The 12,940-nt window shown below is 45.6% G+C and overlaps 1 protein-coding gene across 3 annotated transcripts in view; it reads left to right on the forward strand.

Moving 5' to 3' along the window:
- The first annotated feature begins 3,303 nt into the window (after positions 1-3,303).
- The window catches only part of Itpkb (inositol-trisphosphate 3-kinase B), a 99,870-nt gene continuing 90,233 nt past the window's right edge, over positions 3,304-12,940 (forward strand). Inside the window, exons 1-2 of one of the 3 annotated variants that reach the window (XM_047520285.1) lie at positions 3,304-3,607; positions 4,944-7,087. In XM_047520285.1, the coding sequence (XP_047376241.1) occupies positions 5,150-7,087 (1,938 nt within the window). In that variant the 5' untranslated portion in view covers positions 3,304-3,607; positions 4,944-5,149. Of the gene's footprint in view, positions 3,608-3,925; positions 4,084-4,291; positions 4,404-4,943; positions 7,088-12,940 lie in introns of those variants that run through there. The other 2 variants (XM_047520288.1, XM_047520286.1) reach the window with 2 other exon arrangements.

Consider the following 12,940-nt stretch of genomic DNA (forward strand, 5'->3'; position numbering starts at 1 on the left):
AATATGCAAAAGTTCTTTTATATTTTCTTTGGTTTTTTTTTCTTAGATATGAACATATAATTGCTCTACAGTACCATTTGTTAAAAGACTTCTTTCTCCATTTTCTGTACCTATGTAAAAAAAGCAATTTTCCATATGTATGTCTATTTCTGGACTCTCTATATTCTGTCCCATTGATCTACTTTATGCCAATATGACATTGTCTTGATTATTATAGCTTTATAATAAGTCTTAACATTAGGTAGTGTTAGTCCTTCCACTTTTTTCTTTTTCAAAGTTGTTTTAGTTACTCTAGATCCTTTGCATTTCCCTATGAAGGTCATAAAATAAAATCAAATAAAAAAACCTATTGAGATGTTGTGATTATGCTAAATCTGTATGTAGATTTCAAAGTTTTCATGTTATTGTAAATGTATTTTTATTTTTAAATATTGATTTTTAACTCTTCATGGTTGGTCAGAGAATTAATTTTGATATATTGCTCTTGTGTTCTGCAAACTTGTTGTTATGGGCTGTTGTTGTCCTAACGCTCAGCACCTCAGAATGTGACTGTATTTGGAAATATCTTCTTTAAAATAGCAATTAAGATTAAATGAGATCATCAGGGTAGACTCTAATCCAATATGACCAGATCCTAAAAGAAGAGATTATGACATAAATATGTACAGAGGCAAGGACATAAGAAGATACAGAGAGGAAATGGTCATTTAAAAGCCAAGGAGAGAGACTGCAAAATATATGCACCTTAGCAACACCTTAATCCTGTACTTTCTGTCTCTGGAACCGTGAGAAAATAAATCTTGTTGTTTAAGTCAACCGTGTGTGTTATTTTCTTAAGGCAGCCCTAGAAAAACAATTAATTTGCTAAACTTACTCATTCTAGTAGCTCTTCTTAAGATTTCATGGGATTTTCTATATAGGCAATCATATCATCAAAGGAAGACAGTTTTACTTCTTCCTTTCCAGTTTGAATTTCTTGTATTTCTTTCCCCTGTCTGATCACACTGGCCAGGACTTCAAGTACAATGTTGAATAAAAGAGGCAAGAGCAGATTTCTAACCTTGTTCCTGATCTTAGAGATCAGTGTTTAGTCCTTCATTTTTAAGTATTATGTTAGCTGTAGGTTTTTCATAGATGCTCTTTATCAAGTTAAGTATGCATTGTCAATTTCATAGCTTTGTTATATAAAATGCCAATCCAAAAAATGGGCACATGGAGAACCTAAAAAGTTAGCAAAAACTTTCCTACAGTTGGAGATAACTAGTATAGGGAGAAGTAGAGACAAGCAAGGATTCTGGACACAGACTGCACAGCTCAAGTCCTGGTTTTGCCACTTACCAAAGCTTCAGGATTTGGGAGGCAAATGACTCACCTCTTTATGCTTTTATTTATTCCTCTGTAAAATGAGGTTTGTAATAATATTTGCCTGATAGTTTTTAAGAGAATAAAAATGTGCAAATATTGATAATGTGCCTAGAACAGTGTCTGGCAAATAATGAGCAGTATATAAAAATGTTTATGTTCATTTTAAATTATGGAAGACAACTAGATTCTGTTGCAGGATGCAAGATCACCCTGCTGGTTTCCAAACATGGGTTTTGCTCTATCTTTCCCCCATCCCTTGCTGCTCTTGGAGGCACAATTAGAATCTTAGATTGGTAGAATTACCATCTAGCCCTACTCCCATTCAAGGCAGAAATCCTGTCACACCTGACAGCTGCTGGTTGTGTTCTGACCAAAAATTCTTCATGCTGAGTGTACATTCAGGAAGCCTGAGTTTTTCAAGTAGAAAAGTTTGATGATGTCTCACTGCAAGGTGACAATAATTGGGAAATTTAACTTTCCAGGGGTTGGGAAGCAAAGTTTCTGTGTTTCTTGTATGTGTTGCTAGGTCCTTCAGTTGCTTCCACCATGACCCCTGACATGGGTGTTAGCATCTCCTAGGATGACAGTCCCTAAGACTGAACTCCCATAAGTGGGTCTCCTGAAATCTGACACCTCCTCTTGGTTATGGTTAGGGAGCAAAATTAGGAACAAACAATAGGGTAGGCACTTCCCAGATCTTAAGTTAACACCCAAATTAACTCAGGGCTCTTTCTTTAGCCCCACTGAGGATGGGAGGGGATTTTTAAAAATTAGGAAGGATTCAACAGTCTGATTTCCCAAGAATTTTTGGCTGGAAGATTTCATGGTTTCAGCATTGCCGTGAATCTTTTCCTGATTGAGCGGCAGGTTGTTTTCTCACTTAAACAGCATTGTTACATAAACAAGTAGGAGATCTGTTTGCTACAAGCAAAGTCAAAATTTCCATCTGAATTTTAGTTAATCAGGATATAAGGACCAATTCAGGCTTTGGATTTTTAAATCTCCTTGCAGCTGTGTTTCCCTGTTTCTACTAAATGCTGTAGTTTAAGATTTAGGGAATTATGCAAAACACACTTGCAGTACCAGGGTCTAATGGGGTAGGATCCCCTGCCCAGTAATGTTGGCTGGCAGTTCCTTCCCCTCCTTTTGCTGACAGTGGGGGAGAAATCTCTTGAAAATAATTCAGTCCTATAAGAGACCCGACAAGGGCTTTCAGACATTGCTTAGGCCTTCTTAATTCCAGGACTATGCTTTTTCTTAAAATAACTTTGAGACTTAAGCTGCAAAAATATGTGAATATCCCATTTACTGTGTGCATCTATAGATAAATATGCAACATAAAGGCATGTTTACACAGCTAACAATTGTGCTGCAAAGCCTTCACAGTTCATAGCCCAACCAATCTTCCAAAATACTACTGTGGTGCACTCAAAATCTGCAACTTTGCAAGGAGGTGCCCACAAAGTACCTTCTTTGCATTTGCATATTTGTGTACAAGAACACAAACCGTTTCTACAAGATTTTAGCCCAATTTTAAATGCCAAGAAGTCCTCAGGAGCTGCTTTGTTTAGAATACACACCCAAAACTTTATTAAAAACATTTTTCAAAAGTAGTTTCATAAAGCTAGACATCAGCAAGCCTTGATAGAGGGGTGGAAAATGAATCGTATATCTTTAACTTGCAGAAGTTAAAAGACTCTTTTTTTTTTTTTTTTTTTTTTGGTTAGCTAACAATGGAAACTTTTTTTTTTTTTTTAAGTGTTTCCCTCCCTCGGTCTTGCCAAGCAATAGAAAAAAAAAAAAAAAGAAAGAAAAGAAAAACTTGTTCCGCTGAGTTCAACCCCAGACGGGCTCACAACTTCCTTCCTGCTTTCCTCCCCCTAGCCCCCGCCTTTCTGCCTCCTCCCCCCACCCCCGCCACCAACTTTTTTTTTTTTTTTTAATCTTACATTGAACAAACACTGAAGTAGCCCGGAGCAGACTCTGACAGGGGTAGTATCTCCACTGCGGAGAAGGGCGTGCAGGGCCGGCCTGGCGTCTCCACCGCCGGGATAGCCTGGCCCTTGCGTGGCGGACCTCCCCCGACCCCTCTTTCGCACTCTTCTCGCTCTCTTTTTGTCTTCCATAGATTGTCGAGGAAATCATTTTTGAGCATTTTTACTTTAAAGCGATCTCGACCCTACTTGATCTGAATCTCTGGGCATGTAGTCCACACAGGACCAAAGAATCTGAGAAATTGCAGGTAAGCTTGGCGGCTCTTAATGGCCCTGGCCTCTGAGCCCTCTTTCCCCTCACTCTGCTCTGGAGCGGGTCTGCCATTCCGGCTTCTGAAACTGCGAAAAAGGGTGCGTTAGGGAGACGGTAACAAGGTTTTGATTTCTGGAGGGTGGCGTTGGAGTGGGACCTGGGGCCGAGGAGGGAGAGGCGAATTTTCGGCGTTTCTTCAGCCCGCCTTCCGGGCTGCTGTCTCCGCGCCGCCTCCCCTGGCTCGCTGCAGGAGTACCGGGCTGGGGCCGCCGGGAGGCTCCGCTGGCGGCGGGCGAGGCTGCCCGGGATGAGGAGAGGCCCGGCCCTCGGGCGCGCGGCTCCCGGCCTCGATGAGGTTTGGAGATTCTCAGGGTTTGCGCACCTGGACGGTCACCCGGCTGCAGCCACGCTAACCCAGGAGTTCCTCGGAGGGGCGCGGGTCCTGAAGCTCACAGTCACAGCGTGCCCTAGGTAATAGGGTGTGCGGAGGGTTGAGTAGCTGTGCGCGCGCGCGCGCGCACACACACACACACACACACACACACACACACACACACACACAATACTCAGCACCGCGGGGGGCGGCAACAAGAGGGGCGGTGAGTATTGGTTCCGGTACACGATACTGCAGAGTCTCCGTCCCGGGCGTGCGCAGGCGCGCCCACACGCAAAAAACACTTGTTTAGGAGCAGGCGACAAGGCCAGTGCTGAAAATGCTTCGGCTGCAGCCCGGCCGCTCTCCCAGGCCTCAGTAGGCCGAGAGACACAGCCCCAAGTGCAGGGTCAGGAAGGTAAACGGCGGGTACGCAGGCGCCCTACTGATCCGGGCGCTGGCGGCGATTTAGGGGAGGCAGGTCTAGCTCAGGTTCCTCCTGACTCGGTCTCTAATGTTCTGGGAGGGTGGAGCAGGGCTGCGCCGTTACCCTTGAGAGCCAGTGGTTGCTCTGGCCGAGCGAGCCGGGCCAGCGGCGCTCCGCACAGAGCACCCTTAGGGACCAAGTAGTTGCATATCCTCCCTCGCCCATCCTCGTGGTTCCAAGACGAATCTTAGCATTTAGAATTTGAGAGGACTTCCAAGCCGATCCAAACCCGAGGGTAGGGGGCGGGTGGAGCACACTTGGGACACTCGTACCCATAACCGCGTTGACACTGAGGGAGCCGGGCATGGGTCCCCGCCGAGCCTCATAGTCCCTGTAGGTGAAATATCCTGTGGCACCCTGTCCTGGACAGACTGGGGTCCTAAGGTTTCCTCTCGGCTCTGCCGGCGGGCTCTCCCCACCTTCTCCTCCGCGCCCTCTGGGGTCCTGACTTTTCTCGTTGTGTCTCCACAGAGGCGCGGTGTTTATGGAGCTTTGGGCGGGGGCCGAGCCCGCAGTTGTTGCCCCCGCCCGCCACCGAGGCCATGCAGCCCCATCGGCGAGAGGAGCTGCTGCCGCCCGGCCTCCGGGGCTGAGCCAGGAGCCGCGGGAGGAGGAGGCGCCGGCGGCGGAGCTGGAACCGGAGTCGCGGAGGCAAGCAGCGCGGTGGACCCAGTACTATGGCTGTGTACTGCTATGCACTCAATAGCCTGGTGATCATGAATAGCGCCGACGAGATGAAGAGCGGCGGCGGCCCGGGACCCAACGGCAGCGAGACGCCCCTGCCCTCTGGGAGGGCCGTGCTTAGCCCGGGCAGTGTTTTCAGCCCCGGGAGAGGGGCCTCTTTCCTCTTCCCCCCCGCCGAGTCGCTGTCGCCTGAGGAGCCCCGGAGCCCCGGGGGCTGGCGGAGCGGCCGGCGCAGGCTGAATAGTAGCAGTGGCAGCGGCGGCGGCGGCAGCAGCAGCAGCAGCAGCAGCAGCGTGGGCAGCCCTAGTTGGGCGGGCCGCCTGCGAGGTGACGGGCAGCAGGTGGCGGCCGCCGGTACCCTTTCTCCTCCGGGACCGGAGGAGGCCCAAAGGAAGCTGCGAATTCTGCAGCGCGAATTGCAGAATGTGCAGGTGAACCAAAAAGTGGGCATTTTTGAGGCGCACATCCAGGCGCAGAGCTGTGCCATTCAGGCGCCCCGCAGCCCACGTTTGGGCAGGGCTCGCTCGCCCTCCCCGTGCCCCTTCCGCAGCAGTAGCCAGCCCCCTGGAAGGGTCCTGGCTCAGTGCGCCCCGAGTGAGGAACGAAGGACAAAATCATGGGGGGAGCAATGTTCAGAGGCTTCAGACACCCATTCTGTGAGGAGAAGAGGGCTCAGTCTATGCCCCTCAAAGGATAAGGAGGGAGTGGCACCTGGCCCGGCCGCCACAACGGGATCAGGGGAGAGTGCAAAGGATTCTGTGAGGATGGAGAAAAGAACCCCTGCCAGTACCCCTTGTGACTCATTCTTGGCTATGGAAACTAACAAGAGGGTCGCTCCTCCTTCGGGAACTCGGAGCTGCCAAACTCCCCCAGTGGAGCTGGCGGGGACAAGCTTAGTGATGGCCACAGCAGTGACTGTCACAGCCGCATCCACTGGACCACACCGTCCACACGATCCTGCCCTCTTTGAGCAGGCCTGTGAGCTTGGGGGCCCTCACCCCTGTGAGGCCCCAGTTGAGAGGCAGGGGCAGTTTCTGGGCAGTGAGACAAGCCCAGCCCCAGAGTGGGGCGGGTCCCGCCGTGGAGAGCCCCTTGGGAAGGTGGGGAAAGGAAATCTGCCCTGTGGCATGCCGGGCTCCCGGGCGCCTGAAGTCAATGAAAGGCCAGAGGATACGACTGTGAATGCGCAAAGCTCAGAGTCATCAGAGTCCCTGAGCTGGTCCAGGCCCCCTGAAGACCTGGGCTCTCTAGTTCCTGCCGAGACCCGAAGTGAGGTCTCAGTGATCCATGTACCCCGACAGCTCTCTGGCAGAGTGGGGAAAGGGTCTTCAACGTTGGGTTTGCTTGGTGTCAGCTGCTCAGCGCAGCCAGAGACTGGAGAAGTGGAGGCGGGAATTTCTTCTGGCAGAATGCTGGAGCCTTTGCCCTGTTGGGAAATGGCAAAAGATCTGAAGGAACCGCAGTGCCTTCCTGGGGATAGGGTCGGTGTACAGCCTGCGAGCTCCAGAGCTTGGCTGGGCCCCATGGAAGAAGCTGGTCTGGCCTGGACGTGTGGGACAGGGATACAACTGGAGGGGACTTGGGAAAGCCAGTCGCAGGACAGAGATGCTCACCCCAACAGGGAGTGGCTACCCCAGAATCAGAAGGACAAGCCTTCTTTGGGACAGACCTGCAGTGCCAGCAACATACCTGCTATACCTGCAGTCATCATTACAGATGTGGGTGCCCAGGAAGACAGGGGCCTGGAGGAGGTGCAGGGAAGCCCTAGGGGCAACCTGCCTCTGAGGAAACTGTCCTCTTCCTCTGCCTCCTCCACGGGCTTCTCTTCTTCCTATGAGGACTCAGAAGAGGACATCTCCAGTGACCCTGAGCGCACCTTGGACCCCAACTCAGCTTTCCTGCATACTCTGGACCAGCAGAAGCCCAAAGTGGTAAGTCTTGCCTTGAGATTTTTCTAGAACTCATGCTGCTCTCAGCAGACCTTTGAAACCCTATGTGTACCCAGTTTTCTTACTTTCTACTGACTAATGACTCTTACCAGGGCCCTGTGTCAGTGACAACTAATATTTCTCTTCAAGTGTGTTTGTTGGGGAATACAGAGGCAAGGACCACCAATGTGAGTCACTCCTGTTATTTCCATGGACATCTTAAGAAACAAGTTTTTGAGGTACTTCCCATAGATCACTACTCCTCTTGGGAACATAATAGTCATGTCATCCAAAACTTCCTGATTAATCCCAAAAGATGGGGAATAGAGCTGCTGAGTGTAGCTGTTGTCTGAACAAGAGACACACTTAATTCTGTGATTCATTCAAGGATGCATCAAAGTAACTCAGCCCCCAATACTAGGCCAGGAAATGAGTGATGTGATTCTATGACAGGGCTCTGAAACCTGTAGATGTGATTGTGGCCCTTTTATTGCATGAGCAACCTCTGAGCCTTAGTTAGGACAGGACATTGCAATATTAGTGTGGTCAGTGTAACTAAAGTGCAGTTTGATGTATGAATTAAGATGAAAACCATACTTCGAGCCAAGCAGTTTTTTTTTCTAATATTGTTTTAGTTGTCATTTAAATATTCTTTTAGTTGTTATGTGGTGCTGAGGATCAAATCTAGTGCATCACACATGCTAGGCAAGTGCTCTACCACTGAGCCACAACCCCAGCCCCAGACAGTTACTTTTGTAACAGAATTTTATGTTAGATTGAGTTGCCTGAGATAGGCACCTGGGTGGTATCTCCAAAGGTGTATAGGGTGGGACAGGTTCATTTCAGGTATGTCTTTGTGTGCATTTCTTTGGAGTCATCATACTGACATCTTGTTCTGGCTATGGCAGTAGACAGGAGTTTATTTCTAGTACATGGTTAATCTCAGCTGTAGGCTGTTTTTACTCTTCAGAGGATCAGAATATCTTTCAGAAGACATACGCATTGAAGCTGCACTTCTGAAAAGATCTGGCCTTTCTCTTAGCTTTTCCAGAGAGTATGGGAAATTTCCTAGCTCAGGGTGAGAGGGGTTGTAATGCTACCTTGGGGGAAAGGATGCATGATAGGTGTACTTCTGATTTCATCTTGAATGCCAAATGCTATTCATTGTACCTCAGTAACTTTAATCACCATAACTGGGTGTTTTATATTTCAACTCAGCATCCTTTACTGAGGGATTTTGAACTACAAAGCATGTTTTTCTCTGACTCCCACTTCAGAAATCGCAGTCTGAATTTTTGAAGACCAGAAATTTTTCTTCCTGAAACTCTGCTTTCTGCGGATGATCCAGAGGCAAATGTGTATGCAAACCTGATCCCAATCAGCCTGGAATTTGGTGGCCAGGACAGGGCCCCAGGCTTCTTGCACCTGCTGTCAGGTGTGGGCATACTGCCTTTCTAGGGGTGGGGGGAAAGGTCCATCTGGAGGGGATGATGCTAAACTGCAGGTGGAATGCTTCCCTTTGAGGGCGTGACCCAGATTGCTCTGCCCTCTTGCCCAGAAGTCAGGGGCCTAGGGAATAACAGATGGTTCTCTACCCACTCCTCCCTTTTGCTTTTGAAATCCTGAAGCATGGCCAGCACACCCAAAGTTGCTTTAACTTATTCTCCAAGTTTCCATTTGCCCTTACTAGTGGTGGATTAGCCGCTCTTGTTGGCTGGTTATCAAAACATTTTCTGTGTCCTGATGTGTGAAAAGAGGTCTTGTCTGGAAATAAGTTAAAGAGGAGACAAATAATGACAGGCGATAATTTTTTCCCCCTTTGCCAGAGGGATGCCAACTGAGAAACCAGAAGGATAAAGTGGTGCTTTCAAGTTAGCTAACAGGTCCAGGGGGAAATGAGGTGACCTGTTGTCCATGTTGCCTCCCACTTTTAGAAAGGTTTTCAGATATCCAGAGTAGAACCAGGGGAAAATTCCCTACCATCTCTGCTCTCTGAATCATTTGAGGTTAATGGGAACAAAGAGAGGGAGGGAGAGAGAGAATACAACGCTGCGCGCGCGTGCACATGTGTGTGTGTATGTGCGTGCACATGTGTGTGTGTATGTGTGTGTGTGTGTATTGGGGGAGAGGATGCATAACAAAGTGGAAGTTATGGGATCCTAGGGACTTTTGAACTTTGGCTGAGTTTTGTAGGATAAGCAAAATTTTCTTCTTGTTCAGATTGTGACACTGTAACCTTATCTTTGACACCAAAACATCTGCTCATTGGGTCAAAAAGTTACTTGATTACCTGAGATTGATATTTTGTCTATGGAAGTCCAGACATCTTGACTGACTAGGCCTGTTGGCTAGGCTCCTCAGTGTTGGGTAGATAACACCTGATCCTGCTCCTCTACTTTAATCCACATGAATTTTTTTTCTACACTTGGCTGTCTGTCTACACTGCTGTATACACGATAGCTGGACACACTCTCACGCTTGCTCAGGCAGGCTCACCTTTGCTCTAACACATGCCTAAATGTGTTTGCATTCATCCATACCCACACTCATATTCACACTCGCTCCTGTACACACTCACTTGTACATGCAAGTTTGAGATGACATGTTCAGTGTCTCAGTCACATACCCAATCCCTGGCCCTTACACCTACATTAGACCCTGATAATTTTTCATCTACCTACCTAAAAAGTTACTCCTCTCCTGCATGCCTCCTGCAGCACATTTTTGTTCCTGTTGAAGAATGGTCCTGTGCAAGGTGGTATGCAGGCTGGGTGTGACAGCATACCTGCTTCAAAAGGATCAGACACTTGAAATTTGCTTGAAAGTCATATTGCACACCTAGTCTGCAGTGGCTTAGATTTAGGCACAGTCACACTGTTTTGAGCAGAACCTGATTGCACTGAGCAAGGATGGTTTCTCTCCTTTTGAACAACTAAATCTAATCTTCAGTTCTTTATTTTCTTTTATCACTCCCTGTAAGAGTATCTGGGCCATTGAGACACAAGGTGAAAAGTACTATATTAAAATATGGATATTAATATGAAAAATAGGCTTTATTGATTTGTTCCAAAATTCTTCCATCAATGATATGTAAAAACAGCAACAACAAAAAAAGTGGAGATACGTATTAGGAAGTATACTACTACCAACCTTCTGACTTCTTGGAATGTCAAACTTTTTTTTTTTTTAATATTTTTGTTTTAGATGGACACAATACCTTTGTTTTATTTATTTATGGTGCTGAGGATGGAACCCAGCGCCTCACACGTGCTAGGCAAGTGCTCTACCACTGAGCTATAACCCCAGCCCACCAGGCACTTAACACTTTTTAAGGGTCATTGGGATTTTTTTTTTTTTAATTGGTTAGTTTTGCTTTTTTTATACTTAAAATTTTTAATTTAATACTTAAAAATTAACTCTTACACAGAGTAAAAATATCCAAGTAGTTTAAAATGGTTGTATGTGGTTTTGAAAAGTGTATACAAATTTTATTTTTGGTTAAACCAAACTAAACTTTAAGGAACACTTAAAAAGATGCATCTAGTGGTGAGTACTTTTAAGTGGAAAATTCTTTTCTGGATGAGAATGTTGAAGGCCCAGATTTGTGGGGTTATGAATTCAGGCAGCACAATGCTGTTTTCTGAAGGTGGGGTAGCTCTCTCTCTGGAAAGGATTCTTCTGGCAAAGCCTCAGCAGCTTCCAGATCTGGGAGGACCCAAGTCATTTATGTGAGTTTCCAGGTGTTACTGGTTAGGGATGAAGAAACCAAGACCCAGGAGGCAGCAGCACCCCAGGACACTCATGGACTCTTCCTCTTTGGCTGAATTTCCTCCTTTTATAATGTGCATATTGCAGGAGTAAGATCTCCTGGGGTCCATCTCGTTCTAGCTCTTTATTTAATTGTAGACATTCTATTTGAAACCTAATGTACATGAAGTATGCCTCAGGGCAATAAGAAGTGTGACAAGACTCATCTGGCCCTTGGCCCTTGTGACAAGGCAGAAACTGGGCACTTTATATTTTGTGCTTTTACTTGAGACCAATTTATTGATCTACTTGTCTTCTATTTCTTTACCAGAGAATGGTTCTTTGTAATTTCATATTTAAAAAAACATCATCAAAAGAAATCATCAGCATAATATCTAAGACTTTCAATAGTAATCATACAGATCTTAGAGACTGCTGGTAGGATGCCCAAACATTAACCTAAAATGTGCATTCAGTTTACAAAAAAAGGCGGGGGGGAATCTTTGACCCCCTCCAATGTTTAAGTTTGGAAACTGAAGCTTTGCTAACAGTCAAAATATCACCTCGAAGACCACAATTTATCAAAGATGAATGTATTTAGACGGCTTAAAATCTTTTCAAATAAATAAGGAGAAAAAGGAAAGTTGATTCTTAGCATTTTCATGCAAATTACAGCTCAAGACTTACCTAGACTTTAGGTTTTATAAGAAAACATAGTAAAGCTGCTGCTTTTAGAGAAATAGATTTCAGGTGTTGCATAAATCATCTTCAGAACTTTAGTTTATAAATGTTGAATTGCTGCTGAGTCATTTTTCTAATTTTGTTGGCACATTCCTATTATATGTATGATTAGATATATTAGTTCTATGTAGTTTATTTATATTCCTTGGAGTATCAATAACATAGTTTAGGCTTATTTTATTTTCTCAGGATTCAACTTATTTACCTAAAGTTAGAATTTTAAAGTATTTAATAGAAAGGATTTTATATCTTGGTAGGAAAAAAACCCTGTAGGCTTCAGATAGTTAGCAGGTGATTCAGAATCAACTCAGGAACTCTTCTAAATTATACTGTGGGCACACTATCCATGTGGCTGGGTCTGCAGATTTTGATAGGAGAGGAGACCTTGCCATGGGAGGTTATGTACATTGTGCTGTCAATTCCATGAGAAGTGTGCCTGGTAGTGATTTTTTTTTCCTGACTAGGTAAAATTGACATTGGGAATGACATATTTTTTTTTGTGAATCATTGTTCATTGCTTTAAAAAAATCACACCAAACCCAATTGTGACCTCTTTGGTCATATGCAAAGTCCTTTAAGTGCTAGCTGCCTGTTTGGGATTTTTCACAATCAGTTCTTATGAGTGTCCTGTGGCGGTATACTGTTAACTTACTGAACCAAGTAATGACGGTGATGCAGGTGGTTTCAATATACAGAACAGAAACACCCAGAATTTCCATCAGAACCACGGGGCCAGACTATGGAGGGCCACCTTGGAAGGCTGGAATAATCTGCCAACCTGGTCTCCTGACTCTACAGACAAACTTAACTTGCTGTTGTACTGCCATCAACCTCAAATCTCACCACAGTCCCTCCAGACCCCTTGTTATCTGATCACTAGTCCCCCTTCCTTCACCCCATCTTCCTAGTGGAGACAGCAGCCCTGATCCATTTTTCTAGGAGTGAACTCTTAAAGACAGTTCAAGTCTCTTCGACTGAAAGACATCATAAATATATGTGATCTCAATAGGAAGTAGACCTTTGTGCTTGCAAAGAAAAAAACAACAAAATCTTTTCTAGAGCTTCCATAATAAACATTATCTAGATCTGGATCTGGGAGAATCTTTAGAGCTCATTTTCTCCAATATTCACATTTTAGAGACAAAGAAAGCAAGGCCATAAAGCATTCAGTACAGTTACAGGACCCGTGTTTCCATTCTTTTCACTTAAGAAACTTCTTTAGTGGACAAGCTCCTTACTTACCTTTGAAGATCCACTTTGGCTTTAAACACAGTATGTGCTCTTGAAACATTTGTTAGAGGAATGAGTGAATGAATGAATGAATGAGAGACAGTATGTCACATTACCTACCCACTAAAGGAACACTGA

The sequence above is a fragment of the Sciurus carolinensis genome, chromosome 12 (genome assembly GCF_902686445.1).
Source record: "Sciurus carolinensis chromosome 12, mSciCar1.2, whole genome shotgun sequence".
Taxonomy (NCBI): domain Eukaryota; kingdom Metazoa; phylum Chordata; class Mammalia; order Rodentia; family Sciuridae; genus Sciurus; species Sciurus carolinensis.